This window comes from Epinephelus moara, chromosome 22 (genome assembly GCF_006386435.1).
Source record: "Epinephelus moara isolate mb chromosome 22, YSFRI_EMoa_1.0, whole genome shotgun sequence".
NCBI lineage: Eukaryota > Metazoa > Chordata > Actinopteri > Perciformes > Serranidae > Epinephelus > Epinephelus moara.
The window spans coordinates 14,920,690-14,948,680 of record NC_065527.1 but is presented as its reverse complement, the minus strand read 5'-3'; the positions used below and the strand labels follow the sequence as shown (position 1 = coordinate 14,948,680).

At 42.0% G+C, this 27,991-nt stretch overlaps 1 protein-coding gene across 1 annotated transcript in view; it reads left to right on the top strand.

Annotated features, from left to right (window-relative positions):
* Window positions 1–374: 374 nt before the first annotated feature.
* Window positions 375–27,991, top strand: part of rapgef5a (Rap guanine nucleotide exchange factor (GEF) 5a) — a 65,693-nt gene continuing 38,076 nt past the window's right edge. Inside the window, exons 1-8 of the mRNA XM_050034269.1 lie at window positions 375–743; window positions 11,493–11,543; window positions 14,432–14,538; window positions 15,080–15,201; window positions 16,530–16,707; window positions 27,026–27,107; window positions 27,216–27,264; window positions 27,413–27,486. Coding sequence (XP_049890226.1) covers window positions 600–743; window positions 11,493–11,543; window positions 14,432–14,538; window positions 15,080–15,201; window positions 16,530–16,707; window positions 27,026–27,107; window positions 27,216–27,264; window positions 27,413–27,486 — 807 coding nt within the window. The 5' untranslated portion in view covers window positions 375–599. The remainder of the gene's footprint in view (window positions 744–11,492; window positions 11,544–14,431; window positions 14,539–15,079; window positions 15,202–16,529; window positions 16,708–27,025; window positions 27,108–27,215; window positions 27,265–27,412; window positions 27,487–27,991) is intronic.

The following is a 27,991-nucleotide window of genomic DNA, read 5'->3' as shown; positions in this document are numbered from 1 at the left end:
TATACACTCTGAGGCTGCTCTTTGTTTACTTTTGGAAATTTGAGCCAGGTAATGTGGTGACGTAGCCCTACCGAGCGCCCTCTGTTTCTTTCCTCCCTCCCCCCAAAGACTATTATCTCTGTGAGTGTGTTACATTTACAACATGGGACACAGATAAACATTAAAATGACACTGACATGTCAGCTGCACCTGTACAACAGTTAAAATGTGGTGTTTTTGAATGGAATTTGCTCTTTTCTTTTGTCAGGCTGGTCACAGAATGAAAGGTGGAAGTGATGCAATGTTTTTATGCACCTGTGACCCCCCACCCCCCTCCCACTCCCACGCACACACACATCCACACATCAACCTGGTAGTACCGAGGAGTAGGACGCGCGAGCCATTGGGTGGAGCAGCAGCGTCGCGTGCTGCGGAATACATTCAGTAGGTCGTTAACGCAGCGCGCGGCTCAGTTGCAGATGCAGGTCGTTGAGTGTGAGCGCGAGGAGGGGGGAAATGGCGAACGGGCGCGGGCGGCGGTGCGCCTTGTGAGGATACAGTAGACACCCGGAGCGGTGGCAGGCGGCAGCTCGAGGACAGACGGGAGGAGGAGAGGAACCATGGAGGACTCGGAGCCCGCAGAGGACGGCTTGCTCGCGGGCTTGCGGTGGAACCGGAGCGCACGGGACCAGGCTCAGCTCAAACACAAAATCCGGGATCTGCCGGGGCTACTCAAGCACGGGCTGCACCTGCGGAAGAAGAGCGTGAGTATTTCAAACCGACCGCTGCCTGACTCTTCGTCCTTCCGTGTTTTATGTTTGATAAGCGACGGCTCACGGTTTTATCTCTCCAACCGTGACTTTTCCCGACACCGCTCCGTGCCGTGGGGCTGTTTCGTAACCCCGTCACGACTCAGGTGTTTTCATTTTGTTACATGCATTACTGTCGCAGAGGCAGTGTGTGCGTGCGTGTGTGTGCGCGTGCTACATCCATAATAACTAGAATTGCTGTTGGACACCATACCTTCACACTCCGGTAGTCAAGGCAACACTACCTCCCCCTAACAGATTCACGACATGCCTACATATGTATTAAAATACACACACTTATGTGCAGCTGCGCAGCTAAGAATGATATTCATTGATGATATTTATAAAAAAAAAACAGATTAATTTGTTGTCTTTATGCCCTTGGCAAGTTTTGAAAGCTCAAGGTGATGCTTGCACGTTTTCTTTTTTTCCATCCCACGCTCCACAACTCAAACATATGTTTGAAATGAAACAGAGAGGCTGCAAAGTCATTTTCTGTCTACTGTTCAGTTATTTGACTAATTGTCTCAGTTACATTTGTACATCAACCATCAAACAACCTCCAGGGTCCTCTGGTTGTGTTTTGTGACGATTGGTCTCGTAATGTGTGTGACTCTGTGTGCCCAAATGTTACAAGAACACACACACACACACACACACACACACACACACACACACACACAGAAACACATGACAAGCCAAATATCTGCTCACAGTGTCAGCTCCGCTCATCTTCATCATCATCGGTGGCAGCCAGGAGAAAACGTGTCCCTGATTGCCTCTGTGGGAATCAGGGACAGAGTGCCAAGACTTCCAGTCCCACTGGTGCCAAATGGGCTAAAAATATGCAACATTTGTGGTGTACAGCCCGGGAGATGATCAGTTTATGTCATGTTATGTAGTGTTATCTTGAGTGATGTTTAAAGGACTTACATTTCGCTCGGTGTTTCTGTTACCTGTCTGATTTATACGATTAAATTAGTGTGGCGGCAAATGAACCAGAGGCGATCCTATAATGAACTGCAGAAAGTTGATGTAAGAGTCCAGACAAAAAAAGGATGGATCACGATTGTGTATTACAGATGTGTCAAAATTATGAAGCTCACATCAGGAGCTACAAATACCAGGTAGTGTTTCACTCATTTAACTGTAACGTACCGTATCATCTTTGTGTTTTTGTTCATTGCCTGAGCTGAAGGCGAGGAAAGAAGGCAATACTGAGTAGATGAAGAAAAAATGTTGCTCTCCTCCTGTCTTCATCTAACTTAGTGTGTGTGTGCATGTGTGGGTGAGTGTGATGAGGCGTGGGTAAGTAGTGTAAAGGTATGGCTGCTCTGTGCAGACTGGTTCTCTCCAGACACTGGCAGTTGGCTATGCTTCACCTGGCACACATACACACACTCTCACTCTTGCTTTTATATCCATATATAAATTTTCCAAAAAGGGAAACTACCATGGATTGTTTTTGCACGGCGCTACAGTGGCACATAAATTTGGAAACGCTAAAAAAGAAAATAGTGACACAATCTCAAAATCACAGCATCTCTTGCAGAAGAGGACGCCTGCACACATTGTACCGTTTTTTTGTTGATCCATGCAGAATCTTGAGCAATTGTTTGTTGTTGTTCTGTTATGTGAGGCCATTGAAACATGCTGAAATATCTGACATAAGCAAGTTTTCACATTACCTCATGTGTTTCTTTGATGTTCACCAGCAGCTCATGAAGTGTATTGAACCTGTTGTGTTGGTACGGAGCCATCTGTCGCCTTTGGTTCCAGCCTGCAGCAGCCTCACCTTTGAGAATCCTGTCTTGCATTATTCTCTGTTGTGACTTGCTCTGGTATTCAATTATTAGTCCTTTATTGGCTATAATATGACGGGAGAAATTTTTGGTACACTTGCTAGGGTGCTCTGTACAGTAGCCACACTTTAGAAGTTTACATCAGGGAAAACCTGCTTAGTTTTCTTTCCTCCTCCTCCAAAGAGTTGACCACAGCTCAGGACGCGCATGCATTGATATGAGTAAAGTAGATTTTGGGCAGGGCCCCTCCAAAGGCCAAGCCATTTCTGTGGCAGGCCTGGTCAGGTGTCAGATTCGAGAGCCACTTGTTGGGCACTTGCTGATACATGTGTACAGTGGATTTCACATTTTATGTTGTCAGAGTGAAACATTCTCTTCTGAGCTTGTTTTTTACTAAATGTAGCAGAACAAGTCACAGACTCAGGCTGTCTTTGCTTTAGCTGGCCAGCAGCTAGCTGGGCTGGACAGACAGATGCTGACAGGTCACGCTGATTGGTATGGTTTTTTGCTACTCAACAACCCCCCCAGTCAGTTTTCTGCAACAGGTTTTGTTAGTCTGTGATCATGTGGGTGCCATGGTGGTCCAGAGGGTAGCACTTTGATCTCACAGCAAGAGGGCTCTGGGTTCAAACTCACTGGCAGGCTGAGATCCTTCTGGTTGGAGTTTGCATGATCTCCCTGTGTCAGCGTGGGCTTGCTTTGGGTTTTTTAGCTTCCTCCCAAAGTCCAGACATGCAGGTTAGGTTGTTGACTTTAAACTGCCTGTAGGTGTGACCACGAGCATGAATAGTTGTACGTCTCTATGACCCTGTTTACACTCGGCTTTGTGTTTCAGGCAATCGGATCACAAGTGGACGGCGCTAAATAAAAGTGTAAATGAACACCGAGACGCATAATGATCCGATCACTTAAACCACCAGCCGAGGGAACCATTTCACTACATATCTTTTGTAGTGTAAACAGTCCTGATCATGGATGTGTGGGGTTAGCACTCCAACGCTCTATAACTTGCCCATTTTACAGGTGAATTGGACCAAGTGTTGCGTGACCGTCCATCGTTTTGCTCTATGGAACGAGCTGTGTTGGATTCTGCTGACAGCCGTATTTTCAGCTATACCGACACAACCACTAATGTGAGTGGTGAGTGTGGAGGCTTTGACCTTCTAGAGGAAGTGATATAAGCAGTGACAAATCTGACACACAAGTGATCAGCTTGAGACACATGCTAGACACAGGTGTGAACGGCGATGTGTCTCAGCTGTCATCAGAACACCAAAATTTTAAAACCAAATGTAATCAGGCTTTATGTGTCAGTCCTGTGATAGCCAGGTGACATGTCCAGGATGTAGCCTAATCTGCCTTTGCCCAATGTCAGCTGGGATTGGCTCTACCCCTTCGGCGACCCTTGGGTTGGATGAGTGGTCACAGATGATGGATGGATGTTAGTCTTGGTTGGATTTTGTCGCTGACACCAAAACAGAGGAAGAAGCAGTGTGTACAGCAGAGTGGGACATAAAAAAACGTTCTTCACAGATAGCGCTGCCAACAATAATCAAAAAACAGCGGACTAGTAAGGCTTTCTGGACCCTGTGTGTTTTTCGCATTCTTAATGCAAGCAAACGAAATAAGGTAGAGGTGGAAAAATACAGTAGCACATCTTTCACAAATGATCTTAAACACAGACGAATCATGGTGCACCTTCAGTTTAATGATGCCATTTTGTTTGGGGTTGCAGCTTCTTTGTCTTTTTTGTTTTCTTTAATGAATTTACGGCAGACTACACACTGGAAATGATATTGCTGCCCTCAGATGATATCAGATCTTTCATTTTAAAATTGGATATTTGGATATGTATCATCACTTAATGTGAACACTAGTTGTGAAGTCAAAGCTTCTCATGGATTAAAATGTGAACACAAACAGGCGAACAACTTTGACACACAAACACTATGTAAATGTACTGTATGCTGCTCAAAATGTAGAATTTAGGCAGTTAAATAGGATTATTATGGTCATAATGTAAGCGCAGATTTTATGAACACAGTCTTGCAGGATAGTCGATGATATTTCCCCAGAAGATCATCTCATTTCTGCATTATACATGAAGCAAAACAGTGGTTTGTGATGTGTTTTATGTCTGCCAGCAATGTATCACATCCATAACTGCATTATACATTGAGATAAGAAAGATGAAAGGGCAAGCGAGGAGTGGGGAGAGAAGCGCAACACAAATTCACATCCCCTTACTGTATAAACTGACACACACCATCACTAGAACCACTGTATGTGACTGAAAGGATTAGCATAATGAGCAGTATGCTAATACTACTTCCAGACTTTATGCTAATGCTACTTTGAAACTTTATCAACAACTTAAAAAAAAAAGTTAGGAATACATTTTACTTAAAAGAAAATATGTACAATAATTCAAGCGTATTTGTAGAATACGCAAATGCTGACAACCCTAATTCCACAAAAGTTGGGCTGCTGCTAAATAAAAACAGGATGTGTAAATCTTTTTTGACCTATATTCAGTTGAATACAGTACAAAGACAAACTCGTAAACTTTATTGTTTTTTAAATAGATATTCACTTATTCTGAATTTGTTGCGTGCAACACATTTTGAAAACGTTGGGCCAAGAGCATGTTTACCACTGTGTTACATCACCTTTTCCTCTCAGTAAGAGTTTGGCAACTGAGGACATGAATTGATGATGTTTTGAAAGTGAAATTATTTCCCATTTGTGTTTGCCCAACAGTCTGTTGTCTCCATTGTCATATTTTCTTCTTCATAATGTGTTACACATTTTCAATGGGAGACAGGTTTGGACTGCAGGCTCGCCAGTTTAGTACCTGTACTCTACTATGAAGCCACACGTGCAGAATGTGACTTGGCATTGTGTCGCTGGAATAAGAAGGGACGTCCCTGAAAAAGACGTTGTCTGGATGGCAGCATGTTGCTCCTAAACCTGTATGCACCTTTCAGCATTCATGGTGCCTTATGTGTAAGTTACCCATGATGCCATGGGGACTGACACCCCCCCGTTTGATATCTAGTGCACATTTCCGATCCGTTGTTAGCATAGTTAGCGTGCATTAGCTCAGAGGGCTATGCTTGGCTTGTTTACCATATTACGTGAACGTTGCTGTCGCCCTGAACATCCCATCGAACTCTATTGAAAAATCTGGCAGTTCAATAAAATGTTGCTTGATAGTCTATGAAAAGATTTGTATCCAACAACATTTTGAGGAGGGTACAGCCAAAATAAAATGACAGAATACAGTAAGAAATGCTCGTAAAAATTCTAAAGCCCAAGTAGACATTAAAATTTCTTGCTCCAACCCCTTTTGACCTGAAGAATATTCACATTTGTGGAGCTGAAACCAGTAAATTCTTGTCATTTTCCCTTAAAAGAAAAAAGAAATGATATGATTAACTGATCAAAAGTGATGCTGACTTATTTTCTGTTGATTGATAACTCCTGAAATTAACGAATATGCTATAGATCACTGAAGTGTTGGTAAGCCAAAGGTCATGCGTGCTGGCAGATGGGTGTGGGCAGTCAGGTGGGTTTGTTAACAGCTTTAATGTGTGTGTGTGTTTGTCTATTTGTCCACTGAGCTGTTGCTGCTTTGATGTCTCCATTTTGACTTCCTTGTATGACGAATCTGTCGAGGAGTCGACAGGAGCTTAGTGTGAATGTGAAGTGTGTGTGTGTGAGGGGACTTGCCAAGCATACCGTGCTACAGCTCTTCACTGTGCTCAGCAATCTAATCTGAGAGTAATCCATTTCTTGCAGATAATGACCTCGCTCTCTGCTGCTCCCTCCCTCTCTCTCTCTCTCTCTCTCTCTCTCTCTCTGTATACACACTTTGAAGTCATCACACAGATACGCGTGTCAGCATGTGCTCTCTCTTTAGAGCTCTCATTCCTCCTCATTCATCTACTCTTCTCCTCCGTCACTCTCTTTCGGCCTCCGGTACTGACAGCAGTATACTGTGATGGAGGAGTGCATCTTTGTGAGAAAACGAAGACACAGACAAAGAGACTCACAGGAACATGGCCAGCAGACATTTCTCTCGCCGCTGAATGAAACTCCTCCAGTGCTTGGTGTGTCTTGAGCGTGTTTGTGAGAAGAGATGATGGCGGAGAAACAAAGACCTCTCGAGAGATCTGTGTTCACCAGACCGGGAGACAAAGAGATGGAGAGATAAGATAGAGCGGCCAAGACAAAAGAGAGAAAGAAGGAGCAAGACAGAGATAGCCAGAGTCAGAAACAATTTATTTAGTCTGCGTGCTTGGCTGGCTGGTGTGCTCTACTTAACCCCCAGTCCAAACACTGCATGTCATCACACACACAGAAACAGAAAGAAGCTCTCATCTTTAGTGATATCTCGGAGGACGTCCGCCCCGAGCAGCCAAAAAAGTGGGCTCTTTTGAAAATGTTTTCCAGCGTGGATAAATCTGAAACTCCAGCCTTGTGTTTTATTGTGAATGGGGAGAAACTGTGCTTTTGGACTTTTTGTGACCTCCAGCTTTCTCTGTGATCGCTCATTTTAAATGTCAGTATCAGGGCTGCAACTGATGATTAATGCTGTTTCTAATGAGTACAATGGATGGGCAGATTTTGAAGTTTCATCATGTGGAGGGTGGGGGTGTCAGCAGTTAACCCTTAATTGTTTAACCTCTGAGAATGTTTCTGATGCTTTCTAATTTTGCTGCTCTTCAGTTTACTGCTCTGCACACCACTCAGATCTAGTTGGAGACAGACACCCTGCTAGCCGCGTTAATATGCGCACATAGTGCCCACTGCCCACCCTCTGGTCTCCACTGGTTAGTATGCCATGGCCGCTCTGTGCTGTGGACCAGCTGGGTCAGGTGAGAGATAGCTAGCTGCGCCACACATTCGTCGATTACAGCTGGTAACACTGCCCTGACCCAACAGCGTCGACTGAGTCAATGGATTTGCTGGACTATAAGAAAAAGCATCTTGTATTTAACGCTTTTTTGCATTTTTCTCTTAAAAATGAACCAGTTAGTCACATATTAATGGGTGTCGAGCTATCAAAAGCAAAATTACCTGAAACTGACATCCCTAGTGGGGGGTAAGATCAGGGGTTCGGAAACTCGAGAAGGACAGGGAGAGGGGCAGCAAAGATCAAAAGGATTGGCTTTGGATACATATTTGATCTTTTATCATAATCAGATCATTTATATCGTATTTGAAATATCCTTTATAATTGATTAGCATTATGTTTTCATGTCAAAGTCCCTCGCTCGTGGAAAACAATAGACCAGATGGCGCTAGTATCACAGCTAGCTGATGTTGTGTCGAAGACCCTTTTCCCATCAATATGTGTCTCCCTCTACATAAATCTGAACCATCAATGGGGTCGCTATGCAAAGCATCATTTTATCGGGGGAAACACGACTGGTCGGGGAAGCAGACTTCAAGACAACACTGGAACTTCGAGGCGCTTCCACCTCGGCTGCAGTAGCAGAATGGGAGGTGGTACAGTGAGAGAAGGTTGTTAACTAGTTACTAGATTACTGATGGTAAATGGACTGCACACAATGGACACACTGGTGGCTGAGGCTACCAGACATGGTGCCACCTGCTACTCCGTAACCACTCACATGCACTCACTCACTGATGGAACAGCCATCGGGAGCAATTTGGGGTTCAGTATCTTGCTCAAGGATACTTTGACAGGTCTTCCAATTAGTGGACGACCTGCTCTATCCCTGAGACACTGCAACCTCTGATGGGCTTGTTCTCTCAGATAGATAAAAAAAAATAAAACTGAAGAATGCTAAAATGCTGCCCAGATAAATTCTATGTGGGGAAACACTTCATTGTTTGTTTTGGGTGACCAACAATCCAAAAAGTTTCTGGCAGGTGGATTTTGTTACCTTGCTACCTGCACAGAGCCAAGCTAGCTGTTTCTCCCTATTTCCAGTCGTTATGCTAAGCTAAGCTGATCAGCTGCTGCCTGTAGCATCCTGTCTAATGCACATAGACATCACCAAAATGTGAAACTATTCCTTTAATGAAGAGTAGGTAAGCTGCGATACAGTAACTTGCTTTGAATAAGGTGTGTGTGCAAGTGCGTATCATCATCTGTGTGTGTGTGACATCTGAGACAGTATCATCGCTCTAATGAGGATCACACACACTGCTCTACATCTTTCTAATCATCTATTACGTTTTCTTGCAACTCAAAGCCACAGACGTGCATTCCTCTCTCTCTCTGTCTTTGTCCCGCTCACTTTTTCTCCCTCTCACGATTACAATTAAAACGATCTCTCCGTCGCTCACCGCCTCATCTCTCTCTCCCCCTCCATCTGTCATGCTCACATCCCCTGTCATATATTCATAGACTGTTGTGATTTGTTCAGCCTCCCTCTCTTCTTTCTCCTCTTGCACGCTAACTCATTTATATTTCTTCATCTGAATCCATCTTCCAGAGTCGCTTAGGTTCTTTTCATTTGTTCCATCATTTCATCTCTCTGTATCTCCCTAATCGTCATCAGGCGGAGGGCAGCAGCAGCTTCTAGCACAGGCTCAGTTTCCTGGGAAGGTTTCCAGAGAGAATCAAACCCACAACTCTCTCAGTGATCCCGCTTCACTGACTGAGCCATCAGACCAGTTGCACTCCTATTGCAGGAGGCTCTCGTCTGTGTGTCTGTAATGAACACTGGCAACGTGATCGTCATCCTAATACAGTCTGTGTTTTTATCAGCGATGCGCTACCATGGTGTTTTCAAAGCAGATGCCAGTATTGGATATTTTCTCACACCATATCCACTGATAATGATGCAGAATTGTTCTAAGGCTGAGTACAAATGCAAATGCGAAATAAATCCTGAATAAAAATGTGCAAAAATGTCTTTACTTTTATTGTTATTTTGAAACCCTTGCCTTGTTATCCTGCTGAAAAAGAAGCGTTCTCCCAGTTTGGTATTCAGGATTATTCTGTGTTTCATTTTGCTGCATCAGTGTCACCCTCTGGCGTGACTGCTATGACCACGCATTTAGTGAGATGGTCAAAAAGATCAATTTTGGTCTCATCAGAGCACTTTGTTTTGTGGTTGTTTGTGTGTGTCCCATCTCAGCCACTCTCTCACTGCCCTTTTTGCATGGACACTCATTTACTGAGGATGGCTGCACAGCATATTTTCCAAACTTCGAAAATGCAGATACAGGTGTGTTTAACCTAAAATCACTTGTCACACCTTGATTACACATTCCATTCAACCAGTGATAATTTAGGTGTGTCAGTGTAAAGGTGGTAAACAGCCTACTTCTGTGTTTTATGTTTACTTACTTTAGATAAATTTGTAGAGATTGTTCACGTTGTCTTTGTGTCTTGATCAGTGTCATAAAGCCTCTTTAAACCACAGTGATTCAGTGTCGTAAAACAATAGAACATGAAACCGTTTCAGGGAGGTGAATATTTTATAGACACTGTAAAGGTTTCCCTCTGTGGGTTGTAAGATAACAGATGAAGCTTTTTAGATATGCCAGTCTTTAAAGGGTAGCCTCAGTATATTTCAACCTGGATCCTATTTTCCCACGTCTTGTGTCGAAGTGACCAATGGAAACAACAGGTTTTGAAAGTGGTCCAGTATTGAGCAACAGGGCTGCAGCCGGCAGCAGTAAAACAGGCCACAGTGGGCAGTTATTCACCGTCAATTTAGGTCCACTAAATGTGATGTTTTTGATAACATCAGGGGAAGGATCCCTTCAGAGGTCGACCTTTTTGCGAGAGTAAGATCCCCTTTTTAACCCGAAACAGCCCCAAAATCACCATTGCCAAACCCGCCAGACTCTATTTAAATAAACAGTAATTTTAATCTGTCTGGAGCATATTTTCACATCTAACTGGGTGAATTAAGGGTTTATTTTTGTTGTAGTCATCTTCAATTGAAGTTTGCTTTACAGTGGTACTGTAAACAGATGTTTTTACAACATAGATATTAAATTTAGTTAGTAAAGAACAATACAATACAGATGTTTTTTAGCTTGTACAAGTAATTACTTTATGATAATGCAATGTATGATCCAGGAAACTTTATTAAGAAATGCCTAAACACTGTTAATTGCAAATAGTGAAAACCTTCTTAATCAGAGCTGTCATTTCCCATTATGTTTACATGTGACTTGAATGATATTTGATTGACTAAACGGACACTTTAGGAACCGTTATCTTCAAGTATTATTATCCAAGTCTGTAAAACATTTGAAGCAAGCTTTTATTTCAGCAGCAGCGCAGAACCAAGACAAGTTGTTACCAAGTTGCATCACAATGTGTAACACTGCAGCGAAATACAAAAGCAGATGTAGTGTTGTTTCCGCTCCATTTGATCTAACACCTACTATCATTTTTAATCTCTTTTATGAGCAGTTTGTCACCACCGTGTCAACACTGTGTCAACACCGTCATCTAGCTCCTCTGGCACCATAGTAATCCATAAAGATTAAGAGTTTATTTCCTGATAGGGGAAGGAGAGGTGGAGTGGATACACCCAGGGCAAAGGCAACAACATGTTGGCATGGTGGTAGAAGAGATTTATCATGTTGGACCAACAGTTGCATTTTACTGTTGAGTATTTGAACTGGTATTTTTATTGAGTGCTTGAGTGTGTGTCTTTGTTAAAACACTTAGGTGATACTATCATCACACACATTCTTTAAGCGTGGCAGTGTGTGTTGCAGTGAAATATAAATGTTTGAGCCCTGGTTGTTTCTGCTGTTGGTTTAAACAAAACCTGACTAATGATTTTGGAATGGTAAAACTGGTCTTTCTCATCCCAGAGTCTTGTTTGCTCGGTGTATTTACTGTGTGTGTGTCATTGTGTGTCGGCTCTGACGGCTTTTGTGTGTTGTGTTTCAACAGCAATCACCTGACACAATCCCCGGACCGAGCACTGGGCCTACAGTACACAAGGTAAGGAAACACACACACATACCCACAGGTGATATCATCCCTTTAGTTTGGCTGTGAAGCAAAAGTGTGTTTGTTTAGCCCTAATACAAGTGACATCAGTGGTGATATTACCTTGGGCTTTTTCCAAACTAGTTTCACCTACTGCACACACGTACACACACTCGGAGGGAGAGGCTTAATTTGTCATGCATCAGTATAATGCGGTTTAGCAAATATTCCAGTACGGCACTCTGAAAAGGCCTCAGGGCTGAAATATCTCACTTGAGTATATTTTTCTTTGAACATCGAAAACATTAGCTGAAGAAATAAAAAAGTTTAAGAAATGAAAGGAATCGACATCTGAAGCTTATATGCTGCTTATTTATGTGCACTCGTGTTACCCCTGTGCCAAGAAAAATCTATGTGTTTTCTTGGTTGTTTATCTTTCAGCACTGTAGTATTTTTATTGGTTGTATTTCAGTAGATGTTCTTTTATATCTTGCCTCAAATGGAAGTGGCTGCTAACACTGATGTGCAGTGTGACTCCTTGCTCAGCACCTGAACAGCAAAATGCTTGCAAAAAGAAGCCTTAAAGTTGATCTTTGCTAAGCCAGTTTAAATCTCCTGCCCTGTTTTTTAAGAAGATATTAGTCTGAAAAATATTTACGAAGAATTGATTGAACCTGGTCACCAAAAGCTGGAAGAATCAGTAAATTACAGAGATTAGTTTGGATGATCTCGGCAATGGTTTTTGCTTCATTTCCACCTCTTGACTTTGACCTTTGTGATCAGCTACTTCAAAATTAAAAAATGATTATGCAACTGCGTGGCCTATTTGTCAATGCAGATCAATGCTCAAAAACCCATTTTGGCAGATAATAATTCATGTTACATATGAGAAAGTTTGTAGCACACTTTGAGCAAAACATGCTTTACAAAGGTAGAGTTCATTTGTCATTGTTTATCAAAACCTGATCCAACTGCCTGCCAAAGCAATTTTGTGGTATTGGCAACACCCATAACTGAAGAGAATGCCGATCAGGGCTCAGCAGACCACAGTGTGTGTCAAGTGAAATTTGAGTTCTGGCTGTGTGAGCCTGATTGAGCCAGGATTCTTTATTTGAAGGGCACCTTGCTGCTACAAAGATGATCAGTAATTCTGCTCTCTGCAGTGTGCGTTGACTGCAGTACTCTAACAGGACGATAACTAATAAGTACCTCAAAGGAATACTTCATGCCCCAAACAACCATTTGTATGTCAATTACTCTGTGTTACATTGATTTCTTGAAGAAGACTTTTTTCTTGCATGCCTCCACGGGGAACAAAGAATCCAAAAATGGAGAAAATTCTTAGGGGATCGCATTTAACAACAGCAAAACTACATCAAAACGTCCATTTACAAACTCTCACACAACTTGTGCAGTATAATCCACATCTCTGTATCCAGGCAGTCGGATGCTCAGTACTTCCCAAACAGGCAACCCTTTCAAAAACGTATTGATGCTTTCTTCAAAGCCAAACTCCATAGACAAAAACAGTAATTTTACCTCACTGAAGACTACGGCTGTACCCAAATATTCGGATATTCGAATATTCGTTTCTATGGGTAGGTTTTCGTTATGAAAATTTGGTATTCGATATTCATTTTTTTATTTTACTTTTTTTTTTTTTACAGATTTTTTTGGTGCTAAATGTAGTCTTTTTGTTGTTGGTAAATGTAGGTTATCAATAAAAATCAAAACTTTTAAATTGCATTGTTAAAAATGTGAAAATATAGTATAGCCTACCAACTGAGCTTGTGTGCACGGCAACGCTTGAGCGCATCCGTCTGAGGCTGTGGATCAATGCAAGTTTTACCACTTTATCACTATTCCCTCTAACTTGTAGCTGTTTTTTCATTATCTTTTGAATTTAATATGAATTATGGAACCGTTTTTGTCAACGTTTGTTTCCCCCGTTTTGTACAATAAATTATTGTTTAAAGTTTCAACAAGTTTCTTTTGGAGTGTGTAGACATTATATTCTATTCAGGCCGGCAGAACCAGCAGCGCATCGGCTCTACAGTGCACGGCACTGCTGATTAACCATTTTATTGCAGCACAGAGTGTCTGCCAGCAACCAATTACTTGCAGAGGCTTCCTACAACTTGTTTCAACGGTTCCGATTTAATCAGAAGACAAATTAAACAGAATGACTAGCCAATGTGAAAATCAAAAGAAAGCATAGAATAATGTACTGAAGGAGACTGTTGTGCCATCACATGTTTTTGTGGTTTGAGAGCAAAGATCCGGTCGCCGCTGTGCAAAACTCCGCAATACAATTAGGTCCGAAAAAACCCTGTGCATGAGATGCAACCAAAACAGGGGCCCATTCTTAGAAAACATGACTCTTTAGCACTACTAGTGGCCAAATTTTCACAGGGTACCTTTAATGTTGCATTACATGGGACCAGTTTTATGTCACACGTGCTCTACCATCCTGCTATAAAAGCTGAAGTGACTTGAAGTGCAGTCACTTGCAAAACCTGCCTCCATGACAGAGCTTCTCATGTTGTAACAAAATGTGAATGGAGCCTCATCAAGCGGGCTCTGCTCTGTCACAGGTAAACATGAATATGAATGAAACAGAACAAACAGCCCATGTAAACAGCTTAATTGAAACACTATCTTTTTATAGCAGGATTATGGCGGAGCGTGTAGACACAGTCAATGTTTCATTCCTCAGGGGGAAAGAAATCGAGCTGTCCTTGTAAGTCCAACAATGACAGCCGCATCAGCTCTCCGCAGTCTTATGTACATGTCCGAAACAATGTTGAGAAAAGGTTTTTGTCATCTTAGCCACATTTATTAGTTTTTCAGTGGTCAGATTTTAAAACATTTATTTTGATGTGGTCCTCTGTGTGTGTCAGTCTTGTTCCCAGAGTTTCCCATGTGCTGGTCGGGCTGTGAGGAATGCCTTCCTCTCTCATGGACCATATCCAGCTAAAGACAAGATACACCTGGCCAGAATCATACGGTACACTTGTCACTGTGTTTGTGTGTCTGTCTGCGTGCAGGGATGAATCGATGTGTCCGGTGAAGCATGTACACTGATTCACCAGTCACCGTTGAGCCCCGTCCTGATTGGCCAGTCAAGTTGTTTATGCAGTAAGACGAGCAAAGTGTGACGTAGATGTTATTAAGCAGAGCACAGGATGCTCTGGGAATACATGCACTCTCATAGAATATACTGCACATTCAGTGACTACAGATGCATGCAAAGACCATGTGAACATCTGGACACAAATATAAATAGGTGCTCTTAACCGTCATCGCGCAAACACCCACACATACACACATCCACACACATACACAATGAGTTTATCCTGAGGGGAGGAAGATGGAAGTGTATTCAGAGGAAAAGGCTTACAGAGAACTAATGAATAATCAATGGATATTGATCAAATAAAAAAGACAAGCTTTGCACCGAGGGAAGAAGTGCATGTGTACGTGCATGCGTATCATATCACTGTGTGGCTGTACTCGTGTGCTGAAAATGTGTGTGTGTATTTTAACAGGCGTAGCTACGTGGGCGTGGAGCTGGTGCAGTGGCTGTGTGAGCAGTGTGTGTACGTGCGCTGTCGGACTACTGCTGTGCGTGTCTGGCAGGTGCTGCTGGAGCTGGGAGTCCTGCTGTCTGGTAAAAACACAACCACACACACACCTTCATGCACACACTAACATGCCTGGAGGTTGGAGTGTGCTTCAGAATTTATAGTCACCTTCCAGTGACATCAGTAAAAATCTTCACATGGTGAACCAGTTCACCAGGTAATTTGAAACAGAATAGAATGATAAATTCACTGCTTCATTCCCCTACTTTAAGGGGACCTAACCTCAGGCTTCAGATGGTTCAAATACTCGTTTTTTTCTACCTTCCAGACAAGCTGACATCGGCTTGTGATGGATTTCTTTATATGGTCATGTGCTCCAGCCATACAACTGCAAGTCTTTACATTAGGGATGCGTGTATTAGTCGTCTAAACAATTAAACGCCCACCTCCTCGCTAGTCGGCACCAGAAATATTAGTTGGGTAAACCAATTACTATTCTATTCATGTACAAGGCCGCTTAACTGTCATGCAGCCGCCCGCCACTAGGACGGTTTGGCAGTGCTTTGATCTAGAAAATGAAAATAAGGTAGCATGTAGGCTGTGTCAGAAAAACTAGCATATAATCACTCGACTGGAGCAATGCGTTACCACATTCAACTCAAGCATTTGGATGTTAACCTGCACAGAATGACGGCTGCTGCTGCTAGCGGTGCTAGCAACTCTCAGACCAATTTGACATTGTTCACCTGGAGACGCTGTGATCCCGCCCGGTCTGAGAAGATAACGCAGCTCATCACAACAGTGACCTCGCAAGATATGCTTCCACTTAACACCAGACTAGTCAACTAGTCTTAATTAAAATTTTCATTTAGTCGACAGGGAAATTAGTCGCCAGGAACATCCCTAGTTTACATTATGTAGCCTACACTGCTACATGTAGCCACAAGCTACCCTCAGGGAAACATATAATCAATGATGATGTAGTGATTCAAATATATGAAACAATCGGAGCAAACTGGGCTTTTTTAGAAGGGGGCACTTAAAGAGACAGGTGCTAAAGCAGAGTATCTCAGACAGAGGGTGAATACAGTTGTTTTTTTGACTGTTAAGGCAAGTAAACAAGATAGACCAAGATATTGAGGAAACCTTACATACTTAGGTGAACATTCTAAGAAACCCATTAGAAGAAAAAGGGTGTTTTGTGCAACCGATTTTATTTTAAGGAAACCTTAAATGGGACTTTAAGGAAAACCTTTACCTTAGTGTAATTTGTGCACCTAACCATAGGATGGCACTTTATTTCCTTAAAAATTTAAGGAAATACAGGAAAACTAAATGAAATTCTGACCCAGAACAGGCGAGGAAGCTGCTTTACATATTTGTTTTTCTCTCTTTGTCTCTGTTTTTTCTCCAGTGGACCAGCGGGTGGTGTTTTCGGACTCGAACTCTTACTACCAGTTCAGCTTTGAGGAGTGTGACTCCACCTCCTGTGACTTTCGCTCCAATGAGGGGGAGTGGCCAGAGGCTGTTAGGCTCCTCCTCCAACTCGCCCCGTATGTCCAGTTTCGCTCTGGAGGCGGGGCCAACAGCCCGTAAGTGTCCATTAAATTCTGACTGCAAGTTACGCTGTGACAGATGAATGGTAGGGCTTTCACTTTTTAAAAAAAATCAAGTTTGGACAAACGAGAATAAACACCTACAGTAATTAGGCAATGTCACACTTTTAAAAGAAAGGAAAGATTCCAAAATGGTTCACACATTATATCTCAGGTGATAAGGTATCACGATTAGGACTGAAACATACCTCTCCACGCTTAACTTTGCCATCTTAGATGTTTTTTTATACTTGTATGTAGCTACGGTATAACTCATACAACTTGTATGTAGTTTCCTCCATTTTGTGTTAACAACAGTGCAGTTTGTGAACGCCCTTGCTGCACTGCAAAGCACAGCCTGTTGTGCTAATGCTATACACTGAATTTGGATTTCAAATGATCATTACATAATTAATTTTTTACATGTTCACAAGTTTGAATGGTTGTTTGAATTTCAAATAAAAAGTGGCAGCTCTAGTGGATGTACGTACAATATCATCACTCATATTTATCTGTTGTAATGACCAACAAAGTGGTGTGTCACTGGGTCTCTGTCCTGAGAGCCATCATGTTAAATTGTTGCAGAGTGTTGAGAAAAGTTCATGGTGACTCTGTTTTACTGCACTGGATGATCTCCACTGACCTGAAGTGGAGGCTCGTAGCTCTGGTAAAATATCAAAGTGGAAGTGACAGTGTTCCCGCTTAGATTTATGATTGAGGTCATTTGTCTGTCTGATGATTTACCATGAAAAGAGACAGGTCACTGTGTTTGATTTGGTGCAGGCTTGCAAGTACAATACTGTTTTGCAACATAATATACGCTCACACATGCACACACTCTCTGAAGATCCCCCTTAAATCCGAGCTAGAAACCTAATCTCTATTCAGTGTTTGAAATCCTCAATCTGCTTATGTGGGAGACACATTGATGTGCAGGCGCACACACCTCCACATCCATATAAGAAACACACTCATACATGAGATGGGCTCTCTGACGCACACACACACACATGCAGAGGGGTGTCAGCCAGAGTTCCCTGCTTTGCTGCTCCTGTGTGTGGGATTCCTGCTGAGGCTGCTACTGAACTCAATCTGTCACTCAGAGAAAGAGAGGGAGAGACGGCTAACGAAAAACTGGAGTATATATGGGGAGCGAGCGAACAAGAGCACACGTCAACAGATTCATCCGTGTGTCAACTTCAAAGGGTGTATTTGCAGACACCAGGGAGCGAGCGCGACAGCGAGGGGAATTGAATGTCATACTTACTAATATAAATCTCATGTAACATACTGTACGTACCTCTATGCTGCTCTCGATACATTATAGTGGATGACATGCACACTTAGAAGCACTCCACCACAGTGTTTCCACAGGTTAGTAGGGCGGAGGTGAATGGGTAGAAGAGATGGTGGTTATTGGTAATTAAGGTCGCGTCTTATTTAGCATGTTTCCAACAGATTTAATTTGAAGGCTTTTCTCCCCTGTACCTGTTGTTCTCTGGTGTGACAGCAGAAAGCTGAAAAACTGAGCAGAATTTTACATGACAAAGGGGTTTGCATATATTTATCATAGTGTTTTTCATGTGTCCTCACTCATACGAAGGGATGTAGAAACATTTTGTAGGTTTTTGCTTACAACTACATCAAAAAAATGCATCTGATTTTTGTAGATTAGACATAGATGGGATTATGGATTCAGCATGCTCACTCTGTGTGTCACTTTGACCCTGCTGCTGTCTGTGTCTGGCTTTGACTGGTGCACCATTTCTCTGCAGGCATCCTCTCTCTCTCTGTCTCACACCCTGCCTCCCCCCCTCTTCTCTTCGTCTCTCACTCTCTTGTTGGTGTAAAGGAGAATAGTTGTAGCTGTGAGGGAAAAACACCTGATGTAACTCCACCGGCTGCTGCCAAGAGACTTGACGATGCATGGGTTCATGCGCTAATCCGGTGGTTAATGCTGATTCTTGATCCTTGTTGAAATTGTAAAAAGGAGATAGAATTACCGGAGGGCTAATAAAATGCAGTAATTTAAATAAAATCCTGGCAATGTGCTCTGTCTGAACCTGCCCAAGCGCACAAGTGTGTGTTAAGCCACCTGTTAAAGCCCTGTTCAGCATTAGCTTATGGCTTCTCAGTTTCCTTGGGCTGCTGAACCAATAATGAAATGAAATAATTTTAATCAGTACTTCTCAAAATATGCCAGATATCTGATGTATCTTGTTTAGTCAGGTTGCTTCTTATCTTCAAGAAATCTTAATCCAAAAATCACATAGATCCAATTGGAGCATGTTTGTTATCGTAAGCTTATCAACCTGTGTTGTCACCAAATTTCAAATAAGAGAAATACACTTCTCACACAACAGTGTGTACAGGAACAGTGTGTAAGGTTCAGAGGGATTTAGTGGCATATAGCGGTGAAGATTGCAGATTGCAACCGGCTGAAGCTTCTAACGGTTAGAATTTCTTCAGTGTTCATTGTTCAGGAGCTTTTTACCAGGAGCTAAATTATCCTCAGTTCTCTTCATCTCAAAAATAAACAGACCAGGTGATTAAAATCACTAACAACACTGATTAAACTAATTTCATGTCACAAATCAGTGACTCTGGCCCAGCACCTGCTAATATGAGCTCACCTTTTTTCTCTAAAAACTCTCCGATCCAGAACGTTCAGGAGGTTTTTACTCTAAGTGAAAAAATAAGTGTTCATTGTTCAGGAGCTTTTTACCAGGAGCCAAATGATCTGCAGAGTTCTCTTCCACTCCAAAACAAATGGTCCAAGTGATTTTAACTGGTAAAAATACTGAATAAGGCCCCGATCACACAGAAAGTATTTTGCAGGTTTTCAAATGAAATGCCACTAGTAAAAAAAAGGCTTGCTGCGCATTTTTATTGTTGCCAGGCAACCACCCCATCATCACCTACTTACACTAACCTTCCCATGTAATCAACCTACTGTTTTTTTTTTATCACAGTAATAAGTAACTAGTTCCTAAAATGTTGAGGCAGGGATCTGTGTGGGTACATGTGACCCCAAAAAACAGGGTGGATCACGGAGAGAACCACCAGTTGGTCCAGGAGCTTCGCCTTGATGATGGTCGTTTCCAGGCGTATTTTAGGATGACTCGGGGGCAGTTTGACAACCTGCTGTCTATCGTCGGGCCGTATAGCTCTGGGTATCCAGCAACCGCTACCACCGGTTTCTCCTCCACTGTTTACCAACTGTAAACTTGTTATCGTGACAACCACAGGAAGCCCACCTCTGAAATCATCCAAATGGACAATGGGAAAATAAATTATGAAAAAAGAGAATATGCGGGGCGCTTTTCTGCTCTGAGTTGAAGTTTTTTCAACTAGAGGAGGTCAAAGCGCTCTGGCAAAAATGCCAGGTGCCTGGAGTGCAGAAACAAAAAAGGCGCTGCTAAAACGCTTTCTGTGTGATCGGGCCTTAAAACAGTTCCAGTAACAAAACAGTGTTTCTCTGATTATGTTTGGCACGTTACAGACGGGCTGCTAGCCAGCGCCTGCTAATGTGTGCTGTGCTCACCTTTTTTCTCTGAAAGGTTATTCAGTTAATTTGGAAAAAGAAGCAATAAATAAAGCAGTTTCAGTGTTTTCCGACACTGCTAAGTATATTGCCCAATACTAAAACACGAAAACTTGAATGGCCTTGTCCAGTGTCAGAGTTTGGTTTGTTCATTCTGGGCTACTGTAGAAACATGGTGGTGCAACATGTTAATCTCTGTAGACGAGGACCTGTTCTCTATGTAGATACGGTTTATTCTCAGGTAACAAAAACACTATGATTCTTATTTTCAGGTGATTATACACTAAAAAAAATACTTATTATATTGTATTCCATTTCTGCTAATATATCCCCCTAAATCCTGCACACTGGACCTTTAAATGAAGCGGTGTAGAGCCGCTGCTCATGCTCCTCATGAATTATGGCTCCCTATCTCTTGCTGTAGATTAATCTAATGAGGCAAGCATTAAATTGATACTGATAACTTGATACTTGATAAGGCAACATTAGCTGACTGTTGGGCCTCCTGCTAGTGATTCCTCCTTTAGTGAAGCCTAAGAACAACATGCTACTAATTAAAAGGGTTATCTCCTCTGCATCATGTATAGAAGATGTTTCTGTGTGTGTCATTATTCAGTTTGTGTCAACACTGCCAGCGTGTCTCAACGGATTGCTGTGTCTCAACAATCGTACTTGCTACCAGGCACAGTGCGGTCATTAAAGTTGATTAGTTTATCACTCATTCTCTGCAGTGCCTGCTAGAAATGCGTTCTTTCATGGCATACTTTTAATAAGAATCTCGTGGTTTCAAGTCTACTAAATCTTAAAAGTGTACTGTTAGAGTCTAATATTTACGCTCTACAAAAAACATGTTCCTCCTTCTCTCTCTCTCTCCGTCTCCATTTGAATTCAATTCTGTTTCAATTTAATGAGCTTTATTGGCAAGAAAGTCTCTCCGTCTCATTCTCCCTCTGCCTCTGTGGCTCACATTACAGTAAGGGCAAAACTTGCATATATAGTGCTTTTTAAAAGAGCTGTGTAAGGAGAGGGCATTAAAGTTTAACTATTAAAAGATGTCCTGCACACCGCCCCCGCAGCAAAAGTCACCCCATTTGTTAATTTAAAGTTTAGTCCATGTCAGGTTTAGATTGTCAGAGCGTGAACCGATCGTGGAGAAGTTAATGTTTAGATACGGACACCACTAGCACACTGAAATGTATGCACTGGTTTCAGTTCTTTACTGTTCAGTATATCAAGTTCTGTGATGACACAAATCACAAGGACACAGGACACAGTAATGTGAACATCTGCACCGTGTAACAACAACCCTGCAACAAATACATTTTAAGGCTATATTTATCATGAGACTGTTTAATATTATCTCACCTTGTATACAAACAATGCCTTAAACTTAATATTAGACACTTCTACTTTATAATATCTTACTACAGCAGCGACTTGAACTACAGTGTCAGCTTCACAAATACAAATTTTCTGGCAGGGCTATTACTGAATATTTGATGCACAAATCTTGGTACTCTCTCTGTGTCCACATTAAACTGTATATATTACACAGTACATAATCTATACACATACTTTATTGTGTGGTGTAGTGGAGATGGTGTCAGTAAATAACAATTAGGTTGTCAGTGTTGGTGCCTTATGGTGCAGAACTGCCAGCAGCTAAAATATGACACCTTAGCTTGGGAGGAGGAGGAAACACACTTGTTTGCTTTGCATGGTGCTGTGGTCTAAAAGGGCATGAAGCAAAACAGACTGCAGAATGCTGAAGGAACATTTTGGCTGGAGAGGAAAGCAACCAAACAGTCACTGGTTTTTACCATGGATGTATTAAGAGATCTGGATACAGCATCCCTGTGAAAGTTGTGCACCTCTGTCTAGACCTTGATCTTGATCCTGAACTAGACAGGGGTGAAGTTAGGTTAATAGCCTATTTGATATTTACTGTTTTTGTGGCTATTATCTGTAATAGCTTCGTGTCAAAGCCTTGATTTCTCCCAGTTTTTGGATATATTGGAAAGCAATTTTAGGCAGATATTTCACAGTTTTAGTCAGCTTGAAATAATCAGAAATGACAATTCAGTTGAGAGCGCAAGAAACTAAATGTCTGCAAACGTGCCTTTGAATACAGGCATAGTTAGGGACCGTCCTAAAAGTGCAGTATGACCCATTTCAATATTCATTCAACAATTCTGTGAATTTGTATAATAAATAGATAAATAATTTAAAAATGTAGAAAGTGCACATTTCAAGGTTGTGATGTCAGTAGCTCACTCATTCATGTATATATTGACGTGAAGCCACCTCTGATGTGTCTTCAACCTTCCCTCACAACTCAAGAGACTGTGAGACTGCGCTTAACAAAATCCCTTAGCATCATTATCAATGACCTGTTGCCTAAATAAGCACATTTTAAGGTTGTTATTTCAATGCTTGCTTGGTGATGAATATATTGACAAACAAACAAACAAACAAACAAATCACTCGTCACGTAATCACATTATTAATGTCATGTCTAATACAGCCTTTATGTTGTGCAAAATAGACAATAAGCATGTTTTCCTGACAGATTTGCTTGTGGTTCGCTTACAAAAATAGACCAGATGCCGAAACTATCCCTGCAGATTGGAGGGGCAGCCGCGGAGCTCGGGGCCAGGGATCAGGATCTCCTAATTACAAGCTCAGGATGTCATAATTACAAGCTCTTATCTCGTAATTGTGAGATAAGGTGTCTTTGTTTTTTTTTTATTCAGTGAATGCAATACACTTCCATAGCACGAGGCAAAAGAAGCTCAATATTTGTGGTATGAAATTACCCGGATGATTGATGCATCATTGGGCCCGTAGAGCAGGAGCACTACAGACTGGATCCGCTGAGCTGGCTATGTCCGGTTTAAATAAATTATCCACTGATTATCCACTGATTTACAGATGTCTCTTTCCCAATGTAAGTCTATGGGCAAAAGCTATTTGGGTCCAATGGCATCACAGGACAGACCCATGAGTTGTAATTCCACTGTTTGGCCACTATGAAAATTGGCGTCGCAGTCCAGCGCACTTCCTGGTGGCCTGGTTTTGACAGAGATTATATCCTCTTCCTCCACAAAAGGAACCATCTGCATTGTAGTGCAAGCATGTAATTCTGCGCTTGATTGGTTTGAAGTATGTTCTTGTATTTTTCTTGGTTAAAGAAGTATTTCACAGCTGAAAAGATTTTTTTCTTTGTGAAACTGGGCTGTGTATGCAGTAGAAAGACGCAAATACTTTGAAATTGGTGCTACATGACCAGAGAAAGCTAATCTAAAAATAACAGTGGCGCTTACTTCTGTTCAAGCGGTAGAAAAACTACACCTACCAGAATGCACCATGCTGCAGCAGGCTAATAAACGCTCCCGCTGGTGGCTGTTTCGACTCAGGAAACAATATGTTGTCTGTCTGTTAGCAAACCATCTCAAATTGTAGTGAAACCGTAAGCTTGTTTTTGGTGAGAAATGGGCAACACAGCAACAGACTCGGCACTGCTCAGTTTGTACAACCTTCATTTTAACAATACAGGAAACAGTATGGCCCCCACTTCCTGTTCATAGATGTTCTTATTACAGCCAAACAGTGCACTAAAATATGTTTCCGGAAACATTTTAATCAAAAAAATAAATAAAAAATTGGCAATACATTAACAGAATCTAATTTTACTGTCTGATCCGAGTTTGAGAGTGAGAGGGGTGTCTCTCTCTCTTTTCTCTTTTCTTCTATACTTGTTGTGTCCGTGGTGGCAGGCATACAAAAATGTGGAAGTACAATCTGTAGTTTGAGCGACAGCCCCAGAACCAGTGAAGATTTGAGCAGAGAGATCTGGTCGCTGGCACGATGGAGGGAAGTTCCCTGTGGTTCACTGGTTGAAAATCAGCAAAGTATCCCTTTAAGAAATCCAGATCAAAAACAGGTTGACACATTGTTCACAATAACAATTGGAAAGCTTTTAATTGGGGTCTGTTCTGGTAAGTCTCAGAACATGACTACAACTTGGGGCATGCGTCTTTGAGGTGGAATGAAAAGGGAGCCTTTGAAAGCACCAATCATGTTAATCCTCTATCAATACTGTTCTGTGCTGCTTAATGATTGGTGACACACCTCCCACTGTGCCTTTCTTCCAGCTCTGGTACATTCTGGCTCATGGTGAGTCACCAAATTGCTAAATAAGCGCAGGCTAAAAAATCTTAATGACCCTGATGAGAATAAATTTAGCATGATGACTTAGAATAGACTTAGTACATCTCACGATCTGCTAATGAACCACAAAAGATGTTCAATTGTGCTGATAAATTGCCCTTGTTCATCCAGTTCTGCGAGATGTTTGAGCGTCACTGATCTTATTTTAGAGGAGAGTGGATGCACGTTATTTTGCTGGATACTGAAAGGAAAGCACAAGCAGCAAACCGCTTTTATTGCGACAGTAAAAATATGGTATTTTCACACTCCTTCAAGGCATCTATTGGTCTACCTGCCTCCGTCTCTCTCTGTCTGTGTCAGAGCCGATAGCTGAAGTGTCAGGCTGTGGGCTACATGTTATCACCATCTCCCCCGCTTCTGCATTTATCATTCCCTTATCAGATTACAGTGTACACACACACACACAGTCACACAGTGCTTCTTTCCTTCACAACTATTACTAGTGCCACTGGGATCTGTTGATAAAATCCAAATTGTATGCAAATTGGTCTGTGTGACTGTGTGTGCTCGCTTGAGAAAGTGTGTGTCTCTTGAACGGGGGTGAGGCAGTGTGTGGGAGACCAATCCAAACAGTGGTTTTGTAAGAGAACATATTAGATGAGGGGCCCTCGGGTGCAGTCTGCCGCTGTTGAAGACAAACTCTACAACCTCGTATTATTGCTGTGGGAATAACGCAGAGTTTACCCCAAAACAACCACCTGTTTATACAGCACACACACACAAATGAAGGGATACACACAAATGTATTCACAGATGCACTCGGGCTTGGAAAAAAAAAAAAATCCTCGGCACAAGTTACACATCTATATACATTCTGAACACATGTACACACAGCCGCCGCAGTGCCACACACTCACACACACACACATGTAGTCTCGCTAACATCAATAGAAGGGTGTGTCTGGGAGCTATTTTAAATGAAAACCACATGAAAGAGAGAAGAGGAGTGCAGAGAGAGATGCTCCTTACAAAGACATCCAAACAGTGAAGAACTAGAGAGACAGATGGGAGGGAAAATAAAACGGGCAGATCCCACTCTGCCGAAAAGAAAATGCTGCTGCGTGTTTATCATGTTTAGGGCTGCAGCAATACATGTATTTATTTAGGGCTGGGAGATACAGAGAAAATCAAATGTCACGATATTTTTGAACAAATACCTCGATTTCAGCTTTGCAGCGATGTTGCAGTGTTGACTATTGGTGCTTACACAAAATATTTACACTGAGATTTTCGATCAATAATCAACAGTAATGTGGATATAATGACTAAGTGGGTAAAGGCAAGTAATTGAACAGTATGGTAAATTCAGAAAATTACACTACTTCACTGTAATGCAGCCATTAAAACCAGGACACCAGGATCTGAATGCACCAAGATGTTGGTGACCCTGATTGGCAGTTCAGCTCTGTGCATGAGAGTGCATGAGGCCAAGTCAAGTCAAGAGGCCGTGAGATCAAAACAAACTTCTTATATTGGGCAAGACTATTTTTTAAGCCACTGAGCACTTTAGCAGAGATGATTCGTAGTTGTTTGTGTCATTCTTCGCTGGTGCACAGTTAATTCTTTGTTCTTTCAACAACGGGTCGTGTTGTTAATATGATATCTGGCTCCTGCTTCCAGTTTCCTTCTTTGAATGATGAATACAGACTACCGTCACCTGCTGGTATGGAGAGTTATTTCCTCTCACACAGGCGCAGAACGTTCGTGCTAGCTGGCCGTTGGCTGTAGTCTTTGCAGGTGTGGTCAAGAACAACAATTTGGCTAAGACACAGGCCACATTAGGCGACGCAACAGTCTGGGCCTTAGGACAATATTTAGTCTCATATCATGATATAGATGTAATACTGATATATTGCCTAGCCCAAGGTTGATTATGTTTTAAATTGATCTTTTAGTCTATAAAATGTAAGAAAATGATGGAAAATACTTGTTAAAATTTCCTGTATCCCTAAGTGACATCTTTAAATGGCTCGTTTTGTCTGATTAACGGTCAGAAACACAAAAATACTTCATCTTACAACGATGTAAATTGAAGAAAACAGGAAGTTGGAACCATATAGACTTGTAAATTGTGTTTGAAACAGTTAATTTAAGTGCAGATATTTGCCTAATTGTTTCTGGTCTAATCATCTTTCATTACAATGTTTAGTATAGGATTGAGCAACAATTGTCAGGTCTTATAGATGTCTGCCTTTTAGTCCATTTTTGGGATCAGAGTCATTACTCGTTTGGTCTCTAAGAAACCAGTGAGCAACCACAGGGAAGCCACTGTTAATGTCTTTCATTTATATAATGTGAAGAGGCTTCTGTCCACTTAAATCAATTTGAATATATTGAAAAAATGTGGAGGTCCACAGGTATGAACATCTAGCTGAGAAGTAGATGTGTTTGTAGACTGTAGTTCTTCTCTAGGTTTACCAGGGGGCAGCGTAGAGAGGACCAAAGCCTTGCAGGAACTTATTTCTCTGGAGAGGCAGAATAATGCACATGTCAGTCATAAGTAAAGCTCTGTGTGTGTGTATCTGTGTGTGTCTATCCAAGGTCAGAGGAGGACTCTGAAGGCAACAGGGACATCTGCAGTGAGATTCTCCAGATGAAAGCTCTTGAGAGGCTCACTTCTACGGTCAGTGTGTGCATGTGTGTGTCTGACGACTGGTAAATGCAGTATCATATTGCTGCGTCATTACTGTGTGTTTTGATTAATCATTTATCTTTGGTTTTTCACCAACAGGTACAAAGCGAGTTAGCGGCTGCTCTCGCCCGGAAGACTCGCAAAGCTTGTAAGTATACATTTAGAGTGTGAGTGAGTGGGTGTGCTTCCCCAAAAAGTTCTCTTGGTATGTTTTGTTTGAACATAAAGTGACAAAGACAATGTTGAGTGTGAATATCTGTCCGAAATAACTCGATTCTGCTTGTGGTTGGTTGCAGTATCAGAGCAGGACTCTGAAACGACAGAGACGAGCCAACAGGAGCCTCGCACGCCTAGCGAGGAGAGCAGCCCGGTAATACACACACACAGACAAACACACTCCTACTTATCCTAATGTCCCTGTCATGTTTCATTTTATTTTGCCCCTGCTCTTGATCCTTTAGTTAATTTTCAATCCAATCCAACATTTATATTTTACTGGGTAATCTGGACGGCGCACAATCGGCTTAAAGTTGGCCTACAGAAGAGTTAGTAAAGCCAATCCAATTTAGCATAGAAATGTTCCTGATACCTCTGCACTGGGAAAATAAAGTATTAAATAAAGCTTGCAGTTTGGTGTAATAGCAGTGGAGATTGGGAATCGTCAAGACAGGAAGATCTGGACAACCTCTCCTCACATGCAGCATAGCCAAAAAACAAAAAGGTGTGGTACCATACTTGCTCCTGATTTTCCTGGGAGAGTTGCGTTTTTCATTGCCCTCCCCCGATTTTCCTCCAAGGTCACAATTCTGCAGTATCTCTCCCAAATTTTTACACCTTCCTGGACAATGCTACTGTACAGTTTCCACCCGCACAAC